This window comes from Zosterops lateralis (genome assembly GCF_965231275.1).
Source record: "Zosterops lateralis genome assembly, chromosome: 20".
In the NCBI taxonomy this organism is placed as follows: Eukaryota; Metazoa; Chordata; class Aves; order Passeriformes; family Zosteropidae; genus Zosterops; species Zosterops lateralis.
The window spans coordinates 346,722-367,423 of NC_139780.1; the positions used below are offsets into that span (position 1 = coordinate 346,722).

A 20,702-nucleotide genomic window follows, 5' to 3' on the forward strand; every position below is an offset into this window, starting at 1 on the left:
AACAGGTAAGCAGAGCCCTCCAGTGCTGTTTGGCATTTCTGTGCCACAGCAGCTTCCTGAGCTGCAATGCCACAGTCCCCTCATTGCCCTTTGCCTCTCCGTGGCGCAGCAGATGCTGTGGTATGAAGAGGGTCTGGGGGCTTCCCAGAGGGGACAGGTGCCTGTGGTCATCCCTTGTTTGTTTCTTCCACACACAGTGAGTGGATGCCAGCAGGCTGCTGCTCCCACACATGTTCAGCTCAAGCTGGGCTACCATACTGGAGGCACTGGGCTCCCAAGAACAGCGAGGGAAAAGTAGCCTGTTCTGTACCCTTTTACAACCCAGGAACAGGAGTGTTGGATTTGGCTTACCAGCAGTAGAACCACTGACCCAGCATTGCTGCACTGGTTCTCACTGGCCTTTCAGCCCAGTGGAGCTCCAGCAGCCAGACTCCAGCTCCTTCCCTTCCCCTTACAGCCCCCCTGTTCCCTCCTGGTTTGGGAGGCAGGAGCTGGGGAGAGTTCCCAGCACAGAAATAATCCCCCAGCAGAGAAACCCCTCCATCCCCAGGCAATCCTCCCCATGCTGTGCCCAGCGTCCCCTGTGTCATACACAATGAGGCTGTTCAAACAGCTTTTATTAGTGGTTCTGACCATACTACCCCCTCAAGGAAAACAAAACCTAGTTCACAGTGCCAGGCTGAGATGGTGTGGTCAAAAAGGAAAAAAACTCCACAAAAATCCAGCGGTGGCTCGTGTCCAGTGTTCGTTTGTGTGGCTGCCGGGCTGGCAGAGCAGTGCCGGGGAAGGGGCTGGGCCCCTGCCTGCAGCACATAAACACAACTCCTGCTGCCAGCTCCAGAGCCACTAAGAGCCAAAAAAGGCCCGTACAGGGTCAGCACCAGGAGAAGGGTGGGGAGGAAAAAGCTCCTGACAGGCCATGTTTCCTCTCCAGCAGTAACCCCGTGGCCTGAAGAGTTCAGCCTGAGCTTTGCTGCAGCACCAACTCTGCCACTGACCTTCCAAACGTGTGCTGGGGCAGGAGGACCAGCTCCCACCCTGAGAGCAGCCCAGATCCCCCCAGATGAGTCACTGTCTCCACAGACCCTCCTGGCACCACCCCAGTCCTGCTGCAGACAGCACCCCACGAGCAGAGATTCTGATCAACACAGAACAAGCTCTCCCCCACTCAATTCCCAGTGATTTATGAGCAGAGCTGACCTTCCTCTCCCTTCCCAGGCTTTTCCAGGCATCCCTGGGGAGCTGCTGTAGACGGGAGCAGGGCTCTGCTAGCCTGGCATTTTTCCTCATAAGGCACAGGGTGAGAGCAGCAACACAGGGCGTGATCTGTCCCTTGGGACAGGCTGGAGGGGGCTTGCACAAAGGGAAGGGTCCTGTCACCCCTCTCCCAGCCTAGTTAGGCTGTGCTGTCACCTGCTTCTGTCCCCCTCCCCAACAGCAGGGGCTGGGTCTGTCCCCAGGCCCTGCAAACTCAGGTGTGAGAAATTCCTCACAGCAATTCCCAAGGGCTCATAGGTCACTCCAGCACCTCTCTGGAAGGCCCCTGGCCAGCACAGCAGCCGTGGGTGCAAAGAGGTTCAGCTTGGGCCAGGGTCCAGCTCAGCCTGCAGGGCACTGGGCACCCCTAAGTTCCTGGGCAGCAGCAGGGACATTCCAAACAGCCCCGGGGCAGGTCAGGGCAGTGCCAGTGCCTGGTGGGACAGCCAGACCCTGCAGGGCTCCCTGCCAGGGCACAGCCTGGGGTGTTCTGGACCCCTCAGGGTGGCTCTGCCAGAGCCAAGGCACGTGCAGGCCACAAGCCTGGCAGGCTCTGCAGCCCTCAGAGCCAGGCTGGGCACCTGGCAGGAGCTGCTGGCAGGGGAGGGTCAATCCCTCCAGCCATCGAAGACCATGCTCCAGCCCCCAGGAGCAGCACAGGAGCCACCCAGGGCCCCTGATCCCTGCAGGGTGTTCACAGCTGGTTCTGTCACCAACAAAACATCTCCTGGGGCACATTCAGCCACTGACAGGGGTGTGGTGTGGAAAGCCCAGGCACAGGAGGCAACAAAACTTTGACTCCTGGGCCCTGGATCAGGGCCCATCCAGAGCTACCCATGGCCACAACAAAGCTGCAGAGGGCACTGTGCAGGGATGTGGCAGCCAGTTCTTCCCCACTAACACCGAGAGAAACCTTCTCATGGTTGCTGAACATGAGCTGCCCAGAGGGAAGGAGCCCAGGGACAGAAAGGGGACAACACACTTCACTTCTCCAGCCCCCAGGTTCAACGTGGGGCCTTAGTGAAGGAAGAGCTCCAGCGTGCTGTCACAATCCTGAGCTCAGGGGATGGGGAGGAACAGTGAGGGACAGCTGCTGCTGGTGACTGCAGGCCCTGTGGGCAGACAGTAACATCCCACAGCCCGAGGTAGCAGTGCCCAGACAGACACAGCAGCGTGGCCACAGACGGACGTGGAGCTGAATAGCAGCAGGAGCCTTGGGAAGGATGGTGGAGCTGTCCCACCACGGGAGCACAGCCAGTTCAGAGCCTGTGCCTTTGCTCATGAGCAAAGACAGGTCCCATCCCAGCACCCATCCCACCCAGTGCTGTTGGCACACAGGGCAGAGGGGGACAGGGCCTGGGGCTCACAGGGTGCACACCAAACCATGTGTCACCCTCCTCTCCTGGCACAGGAGGGACAATCTCCACAGCAGATTCACTTCTCCTTCCCTACAGGCATCCCTGGTGCTGCCCCATGGTCCCTCCTGGGCAGCAGCACCTCCTGCCCCATTCCACACTCCAGCACACACCACCCACCCCACACCCAGTGAGGGCTGGACTCAGGGCTCCCCTGCCCTGCAGCCGGGCTCAGCACACTCCTAACACACCAATAGCACCAAACCAGTCTGTGTCTCTCTTGCCCAGCTGGCTCTGCAGCTGTCACACGCCCTCCTTGTCTCCCAGGTGTGGAACAACCAGCAGTGCAGAGCCACGGCACCCCAAAGCACACAGCTTCCAGGAACACAGAGAGCTCAGAGGGAAATCCTAGACAGCTGAGCCAAAATCCCCAGGAGGTGGAGCTCCGCCAGGGCAAATCGCTGTTTTACTACAGAGAGCTGTGGATGTCAGCTGAACTGGTCGAGCAAGAGCTGCACTGGTTTCCACTGGAGTCCAGACAGCAGTAGTTCAGACACCCAAGTCCCTGCAGGGAATCTTCCATATCCCACAGCCTGCCAGTGTCCACCCAACCCTCTCCTCAGGAAAGGGAGCTCCCATCAGACACCTCGTTTCCACTCAGAGCAAAGGTCCCTTTTCAGGAAGGGCTCTTCCCCTCTCTGTGCCCCCTCCTCTCACTCTGAGACCCGCCTGAAGTGCAGCACAGGCGGGAGATGCCCTGGGCAGTGCTGGTTCCTCGCTCACTGCTCCAAGGTCAGGAGGGTTAGAGGCCCGTGAGATCAACGATGGCTTTAATAAAGATGGCATCATCACGCACGTAGGAGTTCTTGGCTTCCATGACGGACACGGGGCAGAAGAGGGGGCAGCCACTGGCAATGTTCATCTCTGTGACAGGGCGCTGGAAGGACGAGGACGTCACGTCGGGGCGGAAGGCGTCGATGATGTGCTCCCGGTTATTCTGGTCCAGAAGCATCAGGGTGACCTGTGGGGAAAGGTGAAAACATAAGGGAGTGGCTGAATTAAAGACACACAGAAGCCCAGCCCAGTGACCTGCTGTGAGAGGTGCAGATACCAACAGCCACGGCCACCTTGTACTGGGGAAACACCTCTGAGTGGCACCAGGAGAGAAACACCACCTCAGTAACATCCTGTAGAAATTTTCCCCATCCCTCCATCCTGGCTGTCACTGGAAACTTCCCTGTGGCAGCACAGGGCTGTCAGACTGAAAACCTACACCTTGCTCTCAGTACCAACACTGCACACAGGCATTCCCCTGAGGGAGGGCTGTTGTCCTTTCTGCATCCACTCGTGCCTGCTCAGTCTCCACGTGCTCCACAAACCTGCAATGCCAGGAGCTGGGATCTGAGCTCCTGACATGGAGTGAGCACCCACTGTCCCTGAGCTGTGGGGCCACCACAACCTTCCCTTGCCCTCAACCCCTGCAGAGGCTCTCTGGGGTTCCAAACATCCCATGTCACCCCCTTTTTTCCCCAGAGCACAGCTGGTGCTGTCAGCACACCCAGGGAACCCCCGTGGCAGCCAAACTCTTCCTCTGCCTTGCCAAGCAGGCCAGAGTGACAGTGCTGAGAGGCTCGTGGGTGCCAAACCAGACAGGCTGTGCTGGTCACAGTGGGCTCTGCTCCAGACCCACCTTCTGGTTGAAGGGCCACCGCAGCAGCGCATCGTTGGGCCCCTTCATCACCACAAAGAACAGGGACAGGTGGGTCCCGCGGCCGGTGCCGTCCCCGTTCAGGTACACGCGCAGACACATCTTGTAGCCGTACTTGCTGGTGTAGAAAGCTGCCAGAAAAGTGTGGAACAGGCACAGTGAGGGTCCAGTGCAGCCCAGCCTGGTACCAGCAGATGTCTCTGAACTCTGCTCCTTCCTCCCCACCTGCTTCACCCAACGGCTCTCAGGACAGATAACCCTTCTGCTAGTCCAAGGAGAACATCCCCACTGCCTCTCTGGGCCTTCTCAGCACTCCCCTCACCTTGTGAATGTAAAACCCATAGAGGAACAGGAGGAAGGATGTCTCCAGAATGGTGGGAGCAGCCAGGGAGATGGACCAGGCAACCGGGCATCCTGCTCTTCCTGGCCCAGGCAAGGAGCAGAGCAAGAATCCAGCAAGGCCATCCCCCTTGCCCCCTGAGACTGATGGGCTGCACCCTGGCTTGTCCCAGGTTAGGCCCTGAATGAACCTTCCTTGTACAATTTGCTGTTTTGAACTCAAGATTTTGCCCTTTGCCAAACCCTGTGGCAATCACTCTGTCCTCACGATAATTCGAGCAGTAACTCCACTTCCTTTTCTTTAACACAGATACCAGCTGCTATTTCCTTGCCCTTATATTTAATGCAAACCAAACCACTACAGCCAATTCCCTTTCTCATCCCATCCACAGCCTGTACCTCTCTCCTCTCAGCCCTCTTGGAACAGCACTGCTCCGCCTGCTTCACTCTCCAAGACAAAACACCCCTTTCCACACGGAATATTTCTTTTCTTGGTCTGATTTTCTCAGCCTGGCCTTGGCAGCACGTCCCAAGCAAAGGACCTGCCATGAGACATAAAAGTTTTTGGGGATTTTGCCCACCTGGAGAGAAGATGGCAGGAGAGCGGCCCGTGATCGCCTCCTGACGCTTCCGGGCAAACTCTGTGATCTTCCAGACGAAAACCCCATCGTAGGTGGAGGCCTCCATGTTGCGGATCTTCTCCTCCATCTCAGCCATGGCCAGGTCTTTGAGCCCGATGCTCCTCTCCAGCTGCCGGACCTGCTCGGTGGGACACAAGTGCAGGTTAGAAACACTCTGGCCCTGGGGCCAGGCAGACCCTGGGGCTGCTCTTCAGTGAGAGACTTTCTCCAGAATGGACAGGGAGTGTGGGAGGGGGAAACTGGGCAAGATAAACCAATTCACTGAAGCTTCTTCCTTCTGTGCCCTGTCACTCTGGACAAGGTTCATTGATACAGCTCAGCTCAGTGCTTGAGCTGGAAACCTTCCCAATGTAAAACTCCTTCCAAGGAGTTGCTCTATTGGCTGAGCAGCACAAGAACTGAGGATGGGGAAAAAAAATCCACAATAACTCAGCACTGTGACAAAACTAAACTGAGAAAGAGAAGAACCAACACCCCCTGGAGGGTTCATCCCTGTGCCAGCTCACACAGGGTCAGGCCAGATGAGCAGCCCAGAGAGCACAGGTACCCTGCAAACTGCACAGCTCCAGGTGCCAGGTGCCAGGAGCACTACACAGGGACCGTGCTGGAGCAGAATGGTGGAGGCAGCTCCTTCACACATCCAGCCTGTTGCTGCAGGCAGCAGCACTGATGGCACTCCTTTAGCAAAGGCAGCACTCCTTTGGAAAGATCTGGAAGGTGAGCAGCCCCACAGGGTCAGTGAGATGCAGTGAAATTCTAGGTGCTCTAGCTCTTGTCAGAAAACCCCTGAGGAAGAACCCCTTGGTATCTTGCCCAGCTTGATAATTAACAGAGATCCAAAGTTTTACACAGGTCAGTTAAATTCCCAGCTTTTCCAAGGGGCTGTTGAGGGTTGGGCACAGGCACAAAGGGTATTTTAGTTCTGCCTTCATATTTGTGGAGTTTCAGGGCCAGGTGGTGAAGCTCTGATAGCTCATGACACGGGTTGGAAACAGGAAACAACCTCTGCTGGGAGTGCTGGGAAGCCCAGGTGAGGAATTACACACCTTGTTGCTCAGGGTTTCTATTTTCTCCTGGTCCAGCCGGTGCTGGCGGCTGTAGGCTTCAGCTGTCACAGATACTCTCTCCACCTCTCGGTTGAGCACACAGACAATGTTCTCAAAGGTCACTGTTTTCCTCTCAAGGGCCTCACACCTTCCCAGGAGCTCCAGGGACCGGGAGAGCTCCGACTCCGAGCACAGGGAGTTTGCTACCAGCAGTGGGGAGCTGTTTTGTGATGAAGAAAGGACAGGAAGGGGTTTCGGGTCCCCAGCACCAGTCTTGAGGCTGAGCACAGAGCTCAGCAGCATGTAGAGATGCTCTGCCAAACATTTCCTTTCATGCTCCAGCAGTTTTTCATTTTCCACCTACATGAAGAGAAATATACCCCCATACAGCATGTACAATCTACACTGTCACCATCCACAGAACAAATTCCTCCTATCCAAGTCACAACATCAGCTTTAAATTTATGATTTATAGGGGGGAAAAAAAAACAAAGAAAGAATTAAAAAATGCAGTTTGGTTGGGGTGGTGTGGGTTTTTGTTTAGTTTTAGAAATGCTTCAAATCACATACAATGAGGGATGATAAAACACTTCCCCCAGCTGTACTGGGCTGCTCTGCCTTCCTCCCAGAAAAGCTCTGTCAGATGTACCCAACAGCAACAAAGGACAAAGCCTCACATAACCCCCTGGAGGAGGGATTTATATGAACCAGTGGGATGTGCAAAAACTCAGTGACACAGAGAAATATGGCCTGGCCCCAGTTCTTTGCTTACAGGTCACTGTAATCACAACTCATTACCCACTTGCTTGGATTCGAAGAGACATTAAAACTCATCCTGTCCCACTCTCTGCCTTGGGCAGGGACACCTTCCACTAAACCTGGTTGCTCCAAGCCCCATCCAACCTGGCCTTGGACACCTCCAGGGATCCACAGCTCCTCGAGGCAACCTGTGCCAGGGCTTCCCCACCCTCACAAGGAACAATTTTTTCCTTAAAATCTCATCTAAACGTGACCTCTGGCAAAGTGAAGCCATTCCCCCTGAAAGCAGGATAATCACCAGAGTCCCAAAACACTTATGGTGCTCTTTAGGAGGAGATTTCCCTCCACAGGAAGGAAACACCTGGGACACCCACTCTGTACAGCAAATGGTGTGAAGCTCCATGTGCAATGGGTTAAATCGAATACCTGAAGGTAAACACGTGTGACAGTTTGGGCAGCAGCAGTTTGTAGGTGAACTCTAACTCTGGGACTGAAAAGCCCCAAGGTAACCCAAGAGAGGAGCCCTTACCACCTCAGCACAGCCCACAGCCTCAAACCGACAAGGCACTTTGGATCTGCCACAGGTCTTCACGTGGTCCCGAAACTAGAAAGACAGGAAGGAAGGCAGTGTTAGATCTTATGTGTCCCCAGTGCTCCCTTTCCATCCCCCTGACATTTGGGAAACTGCAGCCAAGCTGAAGAATGTCCAAGCTGTGGCTAATCACCAGCTGCTGCAGTGCCCACTAAACCTGGGCTCTGCCCACCATCAGGTGTGACTTTCACTGGAATACAAATACAGCCCTGACCCCTGAAGAAAGCTTAATTTCCCTTTCTCTTGATGGCTGGGAGGTCTCACTGCTCACCTGCCCATGCAAGAGATAAAAAGCAATGGGTGCAGGTACAAGCTGTGGATGCAGAATGATGAGTTTTACTGAGGAATGGGAGGCGTGGGCAACAACCCCACGAAACAAGGGCACAATTCATTTTGGGCACTTCACACAAACTCTGGTCAGGACGTGCTACAGGTTGGTATTTTTACCTCCATGCCCAGCATTACATTTCTGCAGAGAGGTGTCACTAACCCCTCAGCACTGAGATGACTGGTTCAGGTTCCCACACAAAGCATGATTAATCCAACAAGCACTGTCACAGCTTCATCTTGGGTTTAGTACACCCCTCACCATCAGACACCAGAGCTCTGTTCTGAACAACCACCATATTCCCTCCCCGCTTAACTCCTACATCTGCTGCAACAGATGTCACTTAAAACTTGGTTTTAAACCACTTTTTTAAAGTCTTCTAGAGCCATCTGGCTTGGGAAATGAGTTGGGTTACTCAGAGTTAACATGACAGCAAGTAATCAACAAGCGTTTGGGGAGATAAACACAGGAGTTAATATTTAAACACAGGGTAGATCACCCATGGGCTGGCTCCCTCCTGAGCTGGGCTGTACCCCCACCCCCTCGCTATGCTGCCATTTGGAAGAACTGTTTTACTCCTCTTTTTGCTGCCTCTGTTCCCCTGCCCTGCTAAAGGGCTTTTTCCAATAGTGCTACTAAAAATATTTGCCTGTAGAAATCAAGATGGTTTCAGGTGAAGATGCTTTTTGAAAATGTTTCCAAAAACTTGAATTTTTCAGACTTTTGAACCATGTCCCAGAGCCAGCAATCTGGAGATGCTATAGGCATGGATTCCATCAGATGATTAATTAGATATCAATTAATATAGCTGGAGATGGGGTCTCTTACCAAAATTGCAGCAGTGGTTGAGTTGACAGAATTGCTCTACACAGAACATAAACCATGAGAGTGCTTTTCTCCCAGAGGCTCTGCCCCAGACACGGTTCCAAGGGAGGTGGCAGTGGCAGCAGCAGCAACACTGACCTGCAGGTGCCCCTGGAGCACATTCCCTCACACCCATCCTTATGGGAAACTCACACTCACACTGACAGCTGCACTCAGTTGTTTTCCCCACTTTGTTTCCTAATGGACTCTGCTCCTCCCTGCTCCTACAATACCAAGCTCGGCCCATCAGGACACCAAATACCCCCGTGGCACAGGGTCAGAGGGATGGATACCTTCTCCCTGGGAATCTTCTTCCCACAGCCTTCGCAAGTCAGCGGGAATTCGGGGCAGACTTCATCATGGGCCTGTAAAGGAACACACAGGAGATATTTGTCCTCAAATAAAAGCCCCATGGAGGTTCTGTGATGGGCACAATCCCACAGGGGTGGGTTTATACCTTATTACAGTTGAGTGCTGGATTTATCAACCTACACTCAGACCTTGGTGATGCTGATCCCTCTGAGCTGCTGACTCATCCTGTGGCCTCCAGGCTGAACCAATTTTGGGTGCCTACACAGCCTCAACCTCTATTTAAACGCTGCTACAATGATTTAGAAAAAAAATCAAATTATTGCTTTGATGGCCAAGATAGTCAACAGGAAACTCCTTTTATGGCTCTGCCAGGAGAAGACACACTGAGGCAGGTTGAGTGGAGTGAGCCACAGGATAATTTGGATAATTTTTCCACTGTAATGGTTATCAGTCAGCTGAGGCACAGGCCCTGTGCCAGCTCATCACACACCAAGCTGAGCTGTCTGATTGTATCTTCACGTTTGAATTAGAACACCATTTTTCAACCAGAAAGAAAGATATTTTTTAACTGTTTCATTTACCAGTCCCTGCATACAAGCACCTGCCCCTGCAGCCAGTCAGGCTGGGTGATGGCCAGAGAGGCTCAACAAACGACCAGGGCAATGTGATCCTCTGTCCTCAGCAGACTCTTGGGCAACAGTGCTGGCTAAATGAATGCTGGAACATGCCTCTGCCTCTATGCCATTTCCACACTGCTTAAATCTTCTCATTATACACCCACCAGCTGAAACAAGGCATTGGAAACACCATGAATATGCAGATCAAAACTCAAATTAAAAGATAAGAGCACTGAAGTCTCCTGCCACAGTAGGGACAGAAAAAAACCCATCCAGGAGCATTTCTAATGCAGCTATCTGAAACCAGATGTTTGAGAAGTTCATCACATTGAATCTCTGTTGCCTTCTGGAGGAATATGCACCAACCTCACCCTCTCACACATCAGGTAGTGGAAACTGAAACCAGCAGTAGCTCCACTCCAGCTTCTTTCTTGGTCACTCTCTCCGTTTGATGCTTTAAGTGAGTAACTTAAGCCCAGAGCTCCACTGTGTGTCCCTGGAGAGGGCACACAGCCAGCAGGGTTTGGGGGGACTGCTGCCCACATGGACACGGCTGCCCCCATGGAGGCTGTTGCCTGCAGAGGAGGAGAAGGCCAAGTGCCTGCCTTTATCCCACTCACTCGGAGGGGCTGAGCCCTTTCTTCTTCTACCCACCTACTGCTCTCATGTTCTATAAACACCTGATAACATCTACCCCATGACCCACAAAGCACTGGCAGAACAGATGGTCTGGATGAAAGAAGGAAACTTCACTGCAGAGGCAACTATTTTAAAAGGAAATATTTCAAATTTACGGTCTCCCATGCCAGCAAGCTGGGTGTGAAACTACCACCCTCTGCACACTCCCCATCTCCCAGCATTTATCCTCCATCCTGACTCCTCTCCACAGCACAATGCCCAAGATGGGCAGCCCTGCCTGCAGCACGGGAAGGAAACCAGCCCTGCTGAGCTCAAAGTGCAACTGTTCTGTGTGTAAATGGTTAAAGACACCCAGAAGCTGCAGCCAGTGCAGATCCAAACATTTCTGTATAAACAGTTTCAGGCTCTTCTGGAATCCCCTGTTCCTCTCACCCCACGTGGGTGTCCGGACAGAGATGGATGGTATCACTGCTGGAAGAAATCCAACCCGCCCTGGGAGCCAAGAGGAGGGGCTGGCACTGGAGCCTGATCTGCCACACTCCACTCCCCCAGCAGTGGAGCAATCGTCCTGTTTGTATCTTTCCCAAACCCACAGCTGCGGCTTCTGCTGCAGGGATAAGCACCACTGACATCCAGGCATTTGCTTGGGGAGTTTTTGGGAGCTCTAGAAATCCATGGCTGTGAGTGGGGCTAGGCAAGAGCAGGCACTGTCCCAGAGGGAACCAGAGTGGAAATCAAGTCACACAGATGTCAGGGGGAAGAGAATGGTTTACCCAGTGAGGCACACACCAGCCTGCAGCATCCAACAGCAGGAGCAGGAAAATCAAATGGGGCAGAGTTAACAGCCTTCAGCAACACCTGGTTCTTCCCACTCAGTTACAACCAAAGCCACTGATTGATCCACACACCAATTTTTCTTTCCCTAATAACAAACAGTGACACGACCCCACAGCAGCCTGCCCATCACCCACCACCCTCAGACAGGCCATTCTCTGGGAGCTCACCAGAGGTGAGGAAGGTTAGAAAATCAGACACCACTTGTGGGTCACCTCCAGCTTGGGATATTCTCTGGTTCTATGCAATGCCAGCATGAGCTGCTTCCCTACTTCTCCCTCAGGCAAGAGGGAAAACTGCAGTTTAATCTGATCACCATTTCACCTCAGGACACTGCAAAATTTGATTTCAACTCTGGAAGAGGTTTCTGCTGGAAATCATCACCTCCACACCCTGGTGGCAGAGCAGGACACGCCCCTGCTGCCTGGCTGCTTTGCTCATAACCTGCCACATCCACACAGATCCAGTTTTTTACAGGTCTTGTAACCATGTTAGGAATCCATCAGCACCATACCGGGTTCCCCCTCCAGCAAAGGGACAAGGCAGGCAGCTGGGAAATGCCACTGTTGGAGCAGCTGCTGTGAGATAGCTCTGCCAAGGCCTCTGGGAAGGTCACAGCAAAGGGCAGGGCTGGCAGAGGGACAAGGGACAGCAGGACAGGCTCAGAGTGAGCTGCATGCTACAGCATTTCTGCAAAGTCCCCTGGTCTTGGAAAGTCACTCCATTAGTTTCCTCTGAGCACAGCAACAGTAGCTGCAGCAGACAGCTCGAGGGCTTGGCAGCTGGAAGGGAGCAACAAGAAGGAAGCAAAACTACCAGGATGGCAGAGGAAAGAAAACTGCCACGGCACAGGGCACAGCTGGGGCCATCAGGGCTTGGGTGGTCCCCAGCCCCAGCACTGCCATGTGCAGCACTTGGCTCCTTGGACACGGTACCCTGGCTACAAGACAAAGGCTGGGCCCATGGAATTGTAGAGAAAACACTGAAAATGTCTCTCCAGTGTAAAAGAGAGATTTTGAGGGAACCTGAATCCTTTGTGCTAAAAAAGCATCAGTTGCTTTGTGTACCTCTGGCAGTTCCCCAGGGGCTCCAGAGCCTGCAAGATGGGAATGTGCCACACAAGGCAGGTGCTTTGGGATGTGCTGCTCCTCTGCAGTCCCCATGTCCTTCTGTGCTGCAGCTCCTCCTGCCAGGGAAGCCCTAAGCTGGTTCTGTGCCAGGCTTGTTTGAACCTTTCCCCACACAGGCTACCAGAGGGTGACCACACGCCCAGCCCTTGTGCTGCTGCAGGGAGCCCAGCAATGCAAGGCTGGAAAGAAGGAACCCAGTCTGTAACTCCCAGTGCCAAATGGGAATGGGAGCTTTCTGAGACCATCACACAGGCTGGTGCCAGACACAAACATTTCCCTTGCTGGGACATGCTGTTGACAGATCTAAGCAAATTCACTTGGCATCATAAATATTCAAACTTCAAAGCAACTGTCAAAACAAGAGATGAAGTTTGCTTTAGTAGGTACTGTTGACTCCAGCTGGGCAGGCAGTGAGGGCAGGGGAACCCAACTCACCCTCACCACTGCTCTGTGCCCTGGTGCCCACTCAGGTGAGGACAAAAGGCACCAAAAGCCTTGTGGGGGTTCCTGTGGCCTGGCTCACGCCTCTGTTCAGACCCAGGGCAGGAACTCTCATTTTCACTGTTGAAGTTTTGTTCATCAGTTGTTAGGGCTGATCAGACAAAGGTCTGATTTGGGGATTGCTGGCAGAGGACACCAAGGCAGTGTTTCAGGCACCAAACCCAAGTGTGAAGGGAAGGGGGGTTTCTCAGGGCAGAGGAGAGTACAAAATGCTTTTGAAGCAGCAGCAGGTTTTCTGACATTTTCTAAATTAGGTTCTGCCACTCCTGGTTGCCTTCAACTACGAACAAGCATGAAGTGCTGGCACACTCCAGGATGCTTTTTCCAAACCCCTCCACAACTCCCTCAGCTGCATTAATGGTGAGGCATTTCCTCACAGCACAGAAGGCACCCTGAGCACTCACCTCCACTTCAAACCTTGTGACTTACAGCTTTTCACTCTCCAAGGGACAGATGTCAAAACTATTAATTTTTGGGCCACCACAAGAAGGCTGAGGTGGTTTCGGAAGTGAAGACCAGACCTTCTGCAGCTGGGGCTTTCCACCCCCGTCCCACGCAGGCTCTCCAGCACTCCCTGTGGCTTCACCTCCCACCACAGGTTTGGACGGGAAATCGCCTCATGTCTGGGCAGCAGCTACACTGATTACTGTGGGGACTGTGAGCATGGCTGGGATGTCTTTGTGAGCCTCAGCTCTGGCTCTGGAAAGCAAAGGTGTGTCTGATCCCTTTTCCAAAAGCAGCAGGTCCTTTTGGTCACCTGCGTGTGCGAGTCAGGGATTCTCTCACCAGAAAACTGTCTGGTCCTGCTGGTCAGGCTGGAGCTAGCTGCAAACTGCACTTCACCACCAGGCCACAATTCGGAGCCAAAACCTTCGGAAGAAGACAATAAATGCTGAACTGGGTTTTAAAGACAAGGCTGGTCACCCTGATACAGCAGCACCAGGTGCTCCTGCCACAGCACCACGAGCATTGTACCCCACATGGACAACACTGACACAACCCTGAGGTACAGCTTTGTGGAGCAGGAGACAGGTGAACGAGCTCCAAAGACCAACAGCTCTCCTCTGAGCAACGTGCAAAACCCTGAAGTTTCAGCCTCAGCTGAAAATCACCACCAAAACCTGTTGAGGCATTCCTGGGAAATGACCTGTTGGGTCATTCCTGCAGCTGGGAAGGAGGGCCATGACACAGTGCACAGGAGGAACCCCTGGCTCAGGGCCCCCAGCAGCACTCCTCAAGAGAGAGTTTTCCCTAGATAAGGTGTGGTGGGGGTTCTACAGCATCTCCTCAGTATGAGCTGTGGGCAGAAAGGAATGCCTGGTTATCCTGTTCTGCCAGGAAGCCACGTAGCCCAGAAGGGACTGCAAACATCCCTCCTGACACCACAGGCTTTTGGGTAACATCACTTGGGTTCGGAGTTTTGCACTTTCTGCAGCCTTCCAGGTTTACCTTACAAAGAACTCTCTAAAACTAAAGTGACAACAACAAACTTGAGGAAAGCACGTTCCCTCCAGCACTGACTAAGCCAGCTTGTTCCCTGACTGCTGCTCAGCCTCAGGAGCTGAGCTTGTCTGAGCCCCACAATACTTAGTTTAAATACAGATGTCATGTTTAAGCTCAAAACTTAGTTCTCCTTCCTAAAATTGGACAATTTCATTTCCTTATGTCTCAGTTAATTCTGTTTCCATCTGAAGAGGGCTGAGTTAAATCCCCTGTCTAGGGTAACCAGGGGGAATTCCAAAGCTGACCCCCTGTGTGCCCCTCCTCAGTCTCCTCCTCCCATCCCACTCCTGGGGGGAGGGCACAGGAAGGGAACTGGTGGGATGAAAAGCATAAATAAAACGTGTATGAAAACAGACAACAATATCTTGATAAACAGGAGAGGGATGTGGGCAGCTAGAGATACTGTAAGGCAGGAGGAAAAACACACCAGAGCTGAGGATCCACAAACTCCCTCTCCTGGATATCACCAGGACCATTTTTGAGATTTTCCCTTTCACTTTAATGGGCTGGGTTTAGTTTCTGCAGCCAGGCTCAGACTTTGCTCTTGAATCTAAAGGCTCATGCCCACAATCTGATTTTCCAAATGTACATGCAGGAAATAAGGTCACTAATATAAGGAAACACCCTTCAGCCCCCCCACACAAACCACTTTATCCAAATATTTACAAACTCTGAAAAATGCAGCCATCAATCCAGACTTAAATATTTCAAGTGGTCCACACAGCTTGAAGCAGAAGTGCAAGTCATGTCCAAGCAGACTGCACTCATTCAGTTTTGTGCTTCCCTTTGAGAGCCACGCTTTAGTCTGCCTGAACAGAAACCAAAACTGAAATCCATTTTACTCCTCTTTGTGAGGCTTGAGCTTTCCAGCTGCAGAACATTTTCCCCCGGTGTGTGCCCTAATAAGATTAGCAAACCAGAAGCGACAGTAACTCTTGATTTGCACGGGGAGAGCAGCCTCTCTCAGCACAACACATGATTTTTTAAATTAGCAAACAGTGAATTCGCTCTGAGGGACTTTCCATGTCCTGTCAGAAAGAGCTCAGAGGGACTTTCCAGAGTGGGAGTGCTGAGCTGCTGCAGGACGTTACCCACAGCGCGGCCACAGACAAAGCTCTTCTGCACCAGCAGCTCTGTGCTGTGGCCCTGAGGACTGGGTTTAACCTCAGCCCAAGGTGCCAACAGGCCCTGGGCTAACACAGCCATTCAGTGCCTCCTTTCCCAGCCCTCCTCAGCCACACACACGGCTCTGGCAGCGTGGGGACAGCCAGCCCTGATCAAATGCCACAGCTCTTTGGCAGAGAGCTGGGAGGAGATAACACAAGCCAGATCTTGCCTCCTACCACCAGTTCCCAGGAAAGAGCCAGCTTTTCCTGAGAGGACACAAAATAACCTTCCTTAGGCTGAGTGCCACCAGGACAGGCAGGAGACATGACTCAGCCCCTGACAGGAAGTGACCAGCACTGCTCCAAAACCCCACAGAGGAGTCCTCGAGACTCACAAAAACCCCTGGCAGGGGAGATGCATGTCACAGACCCACAAGCTCCAGGGCCACACCTCTATCAATCATCCTCTGACCCAGCAAATACCAAACTGGGGCTTGGGAAGATCAGGTGGAGAGTAAAAACAAGGCACAGACTCATCCATCCAGGAGTGTGCAAGGTTCTGGGGCACCTGTGCTCCTGCAGCCCTGATCCCAGGACAGGCTGCTGCCCTTCTGAATGCCCAGGGGAAGCTCTGTCTGGACTCAAGCACCCAAACACCTGTCAGAACGCACAGGGAGAACCTTTGGCAGCTGAAGATTTTTACTGAATTCTGCAAGAAGACGCTAAGATCTTCTTTAAAACCAGCAGAAAAAGTTCAGCACAGCTCATCAGCCACAGCACAATCAGTGCTGGAAGTCACTGACATGTAATTTGGTTTAGTATAATGAAGATTACCTCACTGGAATCACTGCAAAAGACATCAGACTTCTGGGCACCAGCAGAAATTAAAACATGGAGCAAACAACCTGCAGACACCACCTGAACCTGAAACCTCAGTACCAGGGAACCCTGTTCCCTGACATGCCATCCCCAAACTCTGCTGTGGGAGAGTTAAGCTTTTCATCTGCCACTTCTTCAGTCCCACATCCACACCAACAGCCTCTCACAGATGTACAAATGGGGGCTCACAGCAGCAGATCCGTTTAGCACCAACATCCTCATCTCTTGGACTGAACTCTGAGAGCACAGCAGAAGGCTCAGACAGCAGGACAAGGAAGCAGAGCCGCAGAAGCATCAGTCTGCTAACAGGCTCAACAGTAGGGACAAAACACTCAGGTCTGATGCACAGCTGTTGCTTCCACCTTGCAATGGCATCATGGAGAGAATCCCAGTGTTAGCCTGGGCAGACTGAGGTTAAACCTGTTCCTGAGACACATCTCAGTCACTACCAAAGCTCTGTGAACCACCAGGCTATGATCTTTATCTGGAGCAAGTGTTAGAGACAAATAAAATGTATTCCTCTTATCTCAGGCCTCCCGTGTGCTGGTTCTGCCATTTCAAGAGGGATGACAAAATTGTGCTTCAGGAGCCAAAAGCTTCACACACATTCACCTGCTATGGGCCAAGCACCCACAGCCACAAATAAAACCTGGATTGAAAAGCTAGTGGGTGCTAGTAGTAGCATCTCTTCTCTCTCTCCTCAAAGAGAAATGAGGTGGAAAACCATCCTGTCCAGCAGCCTTGTGTCCCAGAACAGCTGGGGGTGAAAAGTGACCAGACAGTGCCCAACATCCAGTGCCATTGCCCTGGTAGCTCTGGAGACAGCTGAAATGGGACCAGGACACTTTCTGTGAGCTGATGGAGTCTGAAGAGTTTTAGGTTCACAAAATGCAGAGAAACTCACAACCATTTCATGGCACAGCAATTCCTTGGCAGTCTTGTACAGCAGAAAAGAGCTGCAAAGAGAGCAGGTGGTTCCCATCACGGAAGGGACGTGCTCACAAGCAAATCCCTGTGATCATAAGCAAACCTGAACCAATCTCAGTCCAGCCTGTGCCCTCAGCAGGGCACACAAACCCTCACTCAGGGCACCTCTCCAGCTGACAGCAAAGTCCAGGGATTTGACAACCTTTCCCCCACTGTCAGCAGGCACGGACAGCACCCTGAGCCTTCCCCAAAAACAGAGGAAAGAAGGATGCAGACACTCCAAGCCTTGCTGTGGCCTGTACCTCGTACTCTTTGATGGTTCCCTTCCAGGTGCAGCCGCTGTTGATGCAGACAGCAGGCAGACTCTCCACTTCCCTCCGCGCCGCGTTGTCTGGGAAAGCCTGAAAAGGAAAAAAAACAAGAAAACCACAAATATTACTGAGGGGTTGGAGTTTTGATCAGGACTTTGAATGTTTCTGAAAACTCCTCCTAGACCAGTTGCCCCATCAGCCCTCAGAGGTGTGTGAACAGCAACCAAAGCTTTAAGTAGGGCAGCACTGCACACACGTGCCCTGGATTACAGCCCTGAGGAGCCAACACAGTAATCACCCTTCTCACTGCTGGAGAAAAGGGTTCCTAGGAAAAAGGGGTTCTCAGAGCTCATGTTTCAAACAAAAACTGCAACCCGTACTACTGACACCAGTGATCTGTTAGATTTTTTTTTAAGAAAAAAATGCATTTTCCCTTACCGAGCTTGTTTCCAAAATAGAAATTCCTTCTTCATATATTCCTTCCTGGATACAGCTGGCACACTTCTGAGGTCCAGCACTATCAGACAGAAAAATAAATTAATTTTTTTTGTTGTGTTTCATGATTATGATTTAACAATAAATTGATTTTTGGTAACTTTATGAAATGACAGTGTTTTCTTATTTTTAAAGCAACACTTTGAGCTTGTGTGTATTTTTTTCTTCTGCCAATTATTCATTCTATTAGGCCTCCCTCACTCAAAGGTAGGAGTGAGACAGAACACAAGGAAACTTCTCTGGAATCCAGCTTGTGCTTAAACATCTCCCATTTTGACAAAACCATGAAATTATGACTTTATGGCTGTGATGAGGACTGAAGGAGATGATGGGCAGACCTGGACTGCCTCCTCAATGGCAAAAACAATGCAGGGGATTCTGGAAAAAGAGAACTGTGAAGCAACAACAAAGGCAAGTCAGAGATCACATATTCCCTTAGAAAAGAGGTGATGCTGAACCTCAATGAGTGAACACAGATCCCTCACTGAGAAGGTCCTGAAATTGAAATGACACTTTTCTCTGCTTCTGTTCTTGAAAATGCCTTTTCAAGCATTCTTGAAACTGAAGGCACAGCAGTTACCTGATGATTTTCTTGAGGCAGTAGGAGCAGTAACGATGGCCACACTGCGCCTGGAACGGCCGCCTCAGGATGTTCTTGCAGTCAGAGCACAGGTATTTCACCTCCAGCTTCGTTCCCAGGATCTCCTTTGCGAACCCAGGCTGGTTTAGATCCAAAGAACCAGGTGGAGAGGAGTTTGCTGCTGCCATGTGAACGAAAAGTTCCGGCTGTATCTCCAGAGACTGAAAATAAAAGCATTTTCTCCAGCTGATTACAATTGCATGGGGGTGATTTGTCATATAAACTGTGTTGCTCACAGATCATTAGACTGTCCCCAACAGGAGTGAACAGACTGATGCAAACCACACCACAGGCCTGCCTTCACCTCCCAAACACGGGAGGAAACTTGAATTTTAGAACTAAATCCAGAACACAGAGACAGGAAGGACAGACCTAATAAAACCTCCTGAGTTGACTGAAATGCAGCCTGTTTAGAGATATCAGAGCTTCTTGCTCCAAATAAGGTAAAAAAAAACTGTCTTAAAGGTGATGAGAAATAAATATCATAAACCAAAACCCTGCTGGCCACCACAGCCTGCCAATGCCTGCCTTCACTCCTGTCACTGCCAGGAGGGACCAAAACTCTGGTCCTGGATGTTCCCTGGGGAAAGCAGAGCCCAGGTTTAGTGCTGGTGCCCAACCAGGCACAGAGAACTGTCCACAATTGTCCCCAGGGATGAACAATGAGGACACGAGAGGCACGTTGGAAAGGAGGAAAACAACAAAAGGCTTTTGTTTTGGCTGCTTGCACATCTCACACCTTCATCCCCTGTGACTGCACAGCAGAGCCACCTGAAACACCCAAAGAGCACATCCATGGATTTGGGTGGGAAGGGACCTTAAAACTCATTTTATTCCTCCCCAGCCATGGCAGGGTCACCTCCCACTGTCCCAGGGACCCCCCCCACTGTCCCAGGGACCCTCCCACTGTCCCAGGGACCCCCCCCCCCACTGTCCCAGGGACCCCTCCCACTGTCCCAGGGACACCCCCCCACTGTCCCAGGGACACCCCCCCACTGTCCCAGGGACCCCTCCCACTGTCCCAGGCTGCTCCAAGCCCCAATTTCCATTCCAGGGATCCAGGGGCAGCCCCAGCTGCTCTGGGCACCCTGTGCCAGGCCCTGCCCCCCCTGCCAGGGAACAATTCCTGCCCAATCTCCCCTCCAGCCCTGCCCTCTGTTCATGTGAAGCCATTCCCCCTTGTCCTATCACTCCACGTCCTTGACCAAAGTCCCTCTCCAGCACCTCGCCCCGTCAGGCCCTGGCAGGGGCTCTGAGCTCTGCCCGGAGCCTTCTCCTCTCCAGGCTGAACACCCCAAACCTGTCCCCGGGAGGAGCCCCCAGGAGAGGAGACACGGCGAACCGGAGAGGAGCCCGCGGCTGCCCCGGTGTGTCCCGGGCTCCCCGCGGCCTGGGGGCTGAGGCCGGGCCGGGCTCCGGGCGGAGGGAGGGAGGGAGCGAGGCCCGGCCCCGCCGCCCCGCACGGCCCCGCACTCACCGGCCCGCGGCCCTCGCTCCGCTCGCACCGGAAGAGCCGCCGGGCCCCGCCCCCGGACACGTGTGGCGGGCCTGAGCCCCGCCCACCCCGGTAACGGGCCCGCCTCATTAAAAGCTCCGCCCCGGCAGCGCCCCGCCCCCGGAAAGAGGCCACGCCCACCTGTAAACAGCCACGCCCATCGGTAAAACGGCCACGCCCACCGGCAAAACGGCCACGCCCCCGACATCCTCAACACCATCAGCCCCCCCTGTACCCGCAACATCCCCACACCGACGCCCTAGACCCCCCCAAATCACCCATCCCTGCGTCCCCAGTGCCCCCAACACATCACCGCCCACCCCTGACACCCCGACACCCCCACACCGACACCCCTGACCCCCCAAATCACCCATCCCTGCGTCCCCAGTGCCCCAACACGTCACTGCCCATCCCTGACACCCCG

The 20,702-nt window shown here is 52.9% G+C and overlaps 1 protein-coding gene across 5 annotated transcripts; it reads right to left on the minus strand.

Moving 5' to 3' along the window:
* Positions 1 to 317: 317 nt before the first annotated feature.
* TRAF2 (TNF receptor associated factor 2) lies at positions 318 to 20,313 on the minus strand. 5 transcript variants are annotated; one of them, XM_083875855.1, is made up of 10 exons: positions 20,261 to 20,313; positions 18,724 to 18,944; positions 18,087 to 18,165; positions 17,640 to 17,738; positions 9,183 to 9,254; positions 7,635 to 7,709; positions 6,347 to 6,706; positions 5,241 to 5,418; positions 4,303 to 4,451; positions 318 to 3,633 (listed from the first exon to the last, which is right to left on the minus strand). In XM_083875855.1, exons 2-10 carry the CDS (start codon positions 18,909 to 18,911, stop codon positions 3,415 to 3,417), a joined length of 1,419 nt encoding a protein of 472 aa, XP_083731981.1. In that variant the 5' UTR covers positions 18,912 to 18,944; positions 20,261 to 20,313; the 3' UTR covers positions 318 to 3,414. The 5 variants fall into 5 exon arrangements, with proteins under 5 accessions (XP_083731981.1, XP_083731982.1, XP_083731983.1 ...); XM_083875856.1 differs by lacking the exon at positions 20,261 to 20,313 and adding an exon at positions 20,084 to 20,216; XM_083875857.1 differs by lacking the exon at positions 20,261 to 20,313 and adding an exon at positions 20,008 to 20,031.
* Between the last annotated feature and the right edge of the window lie 389 nt (positions 20,314 to 20,702).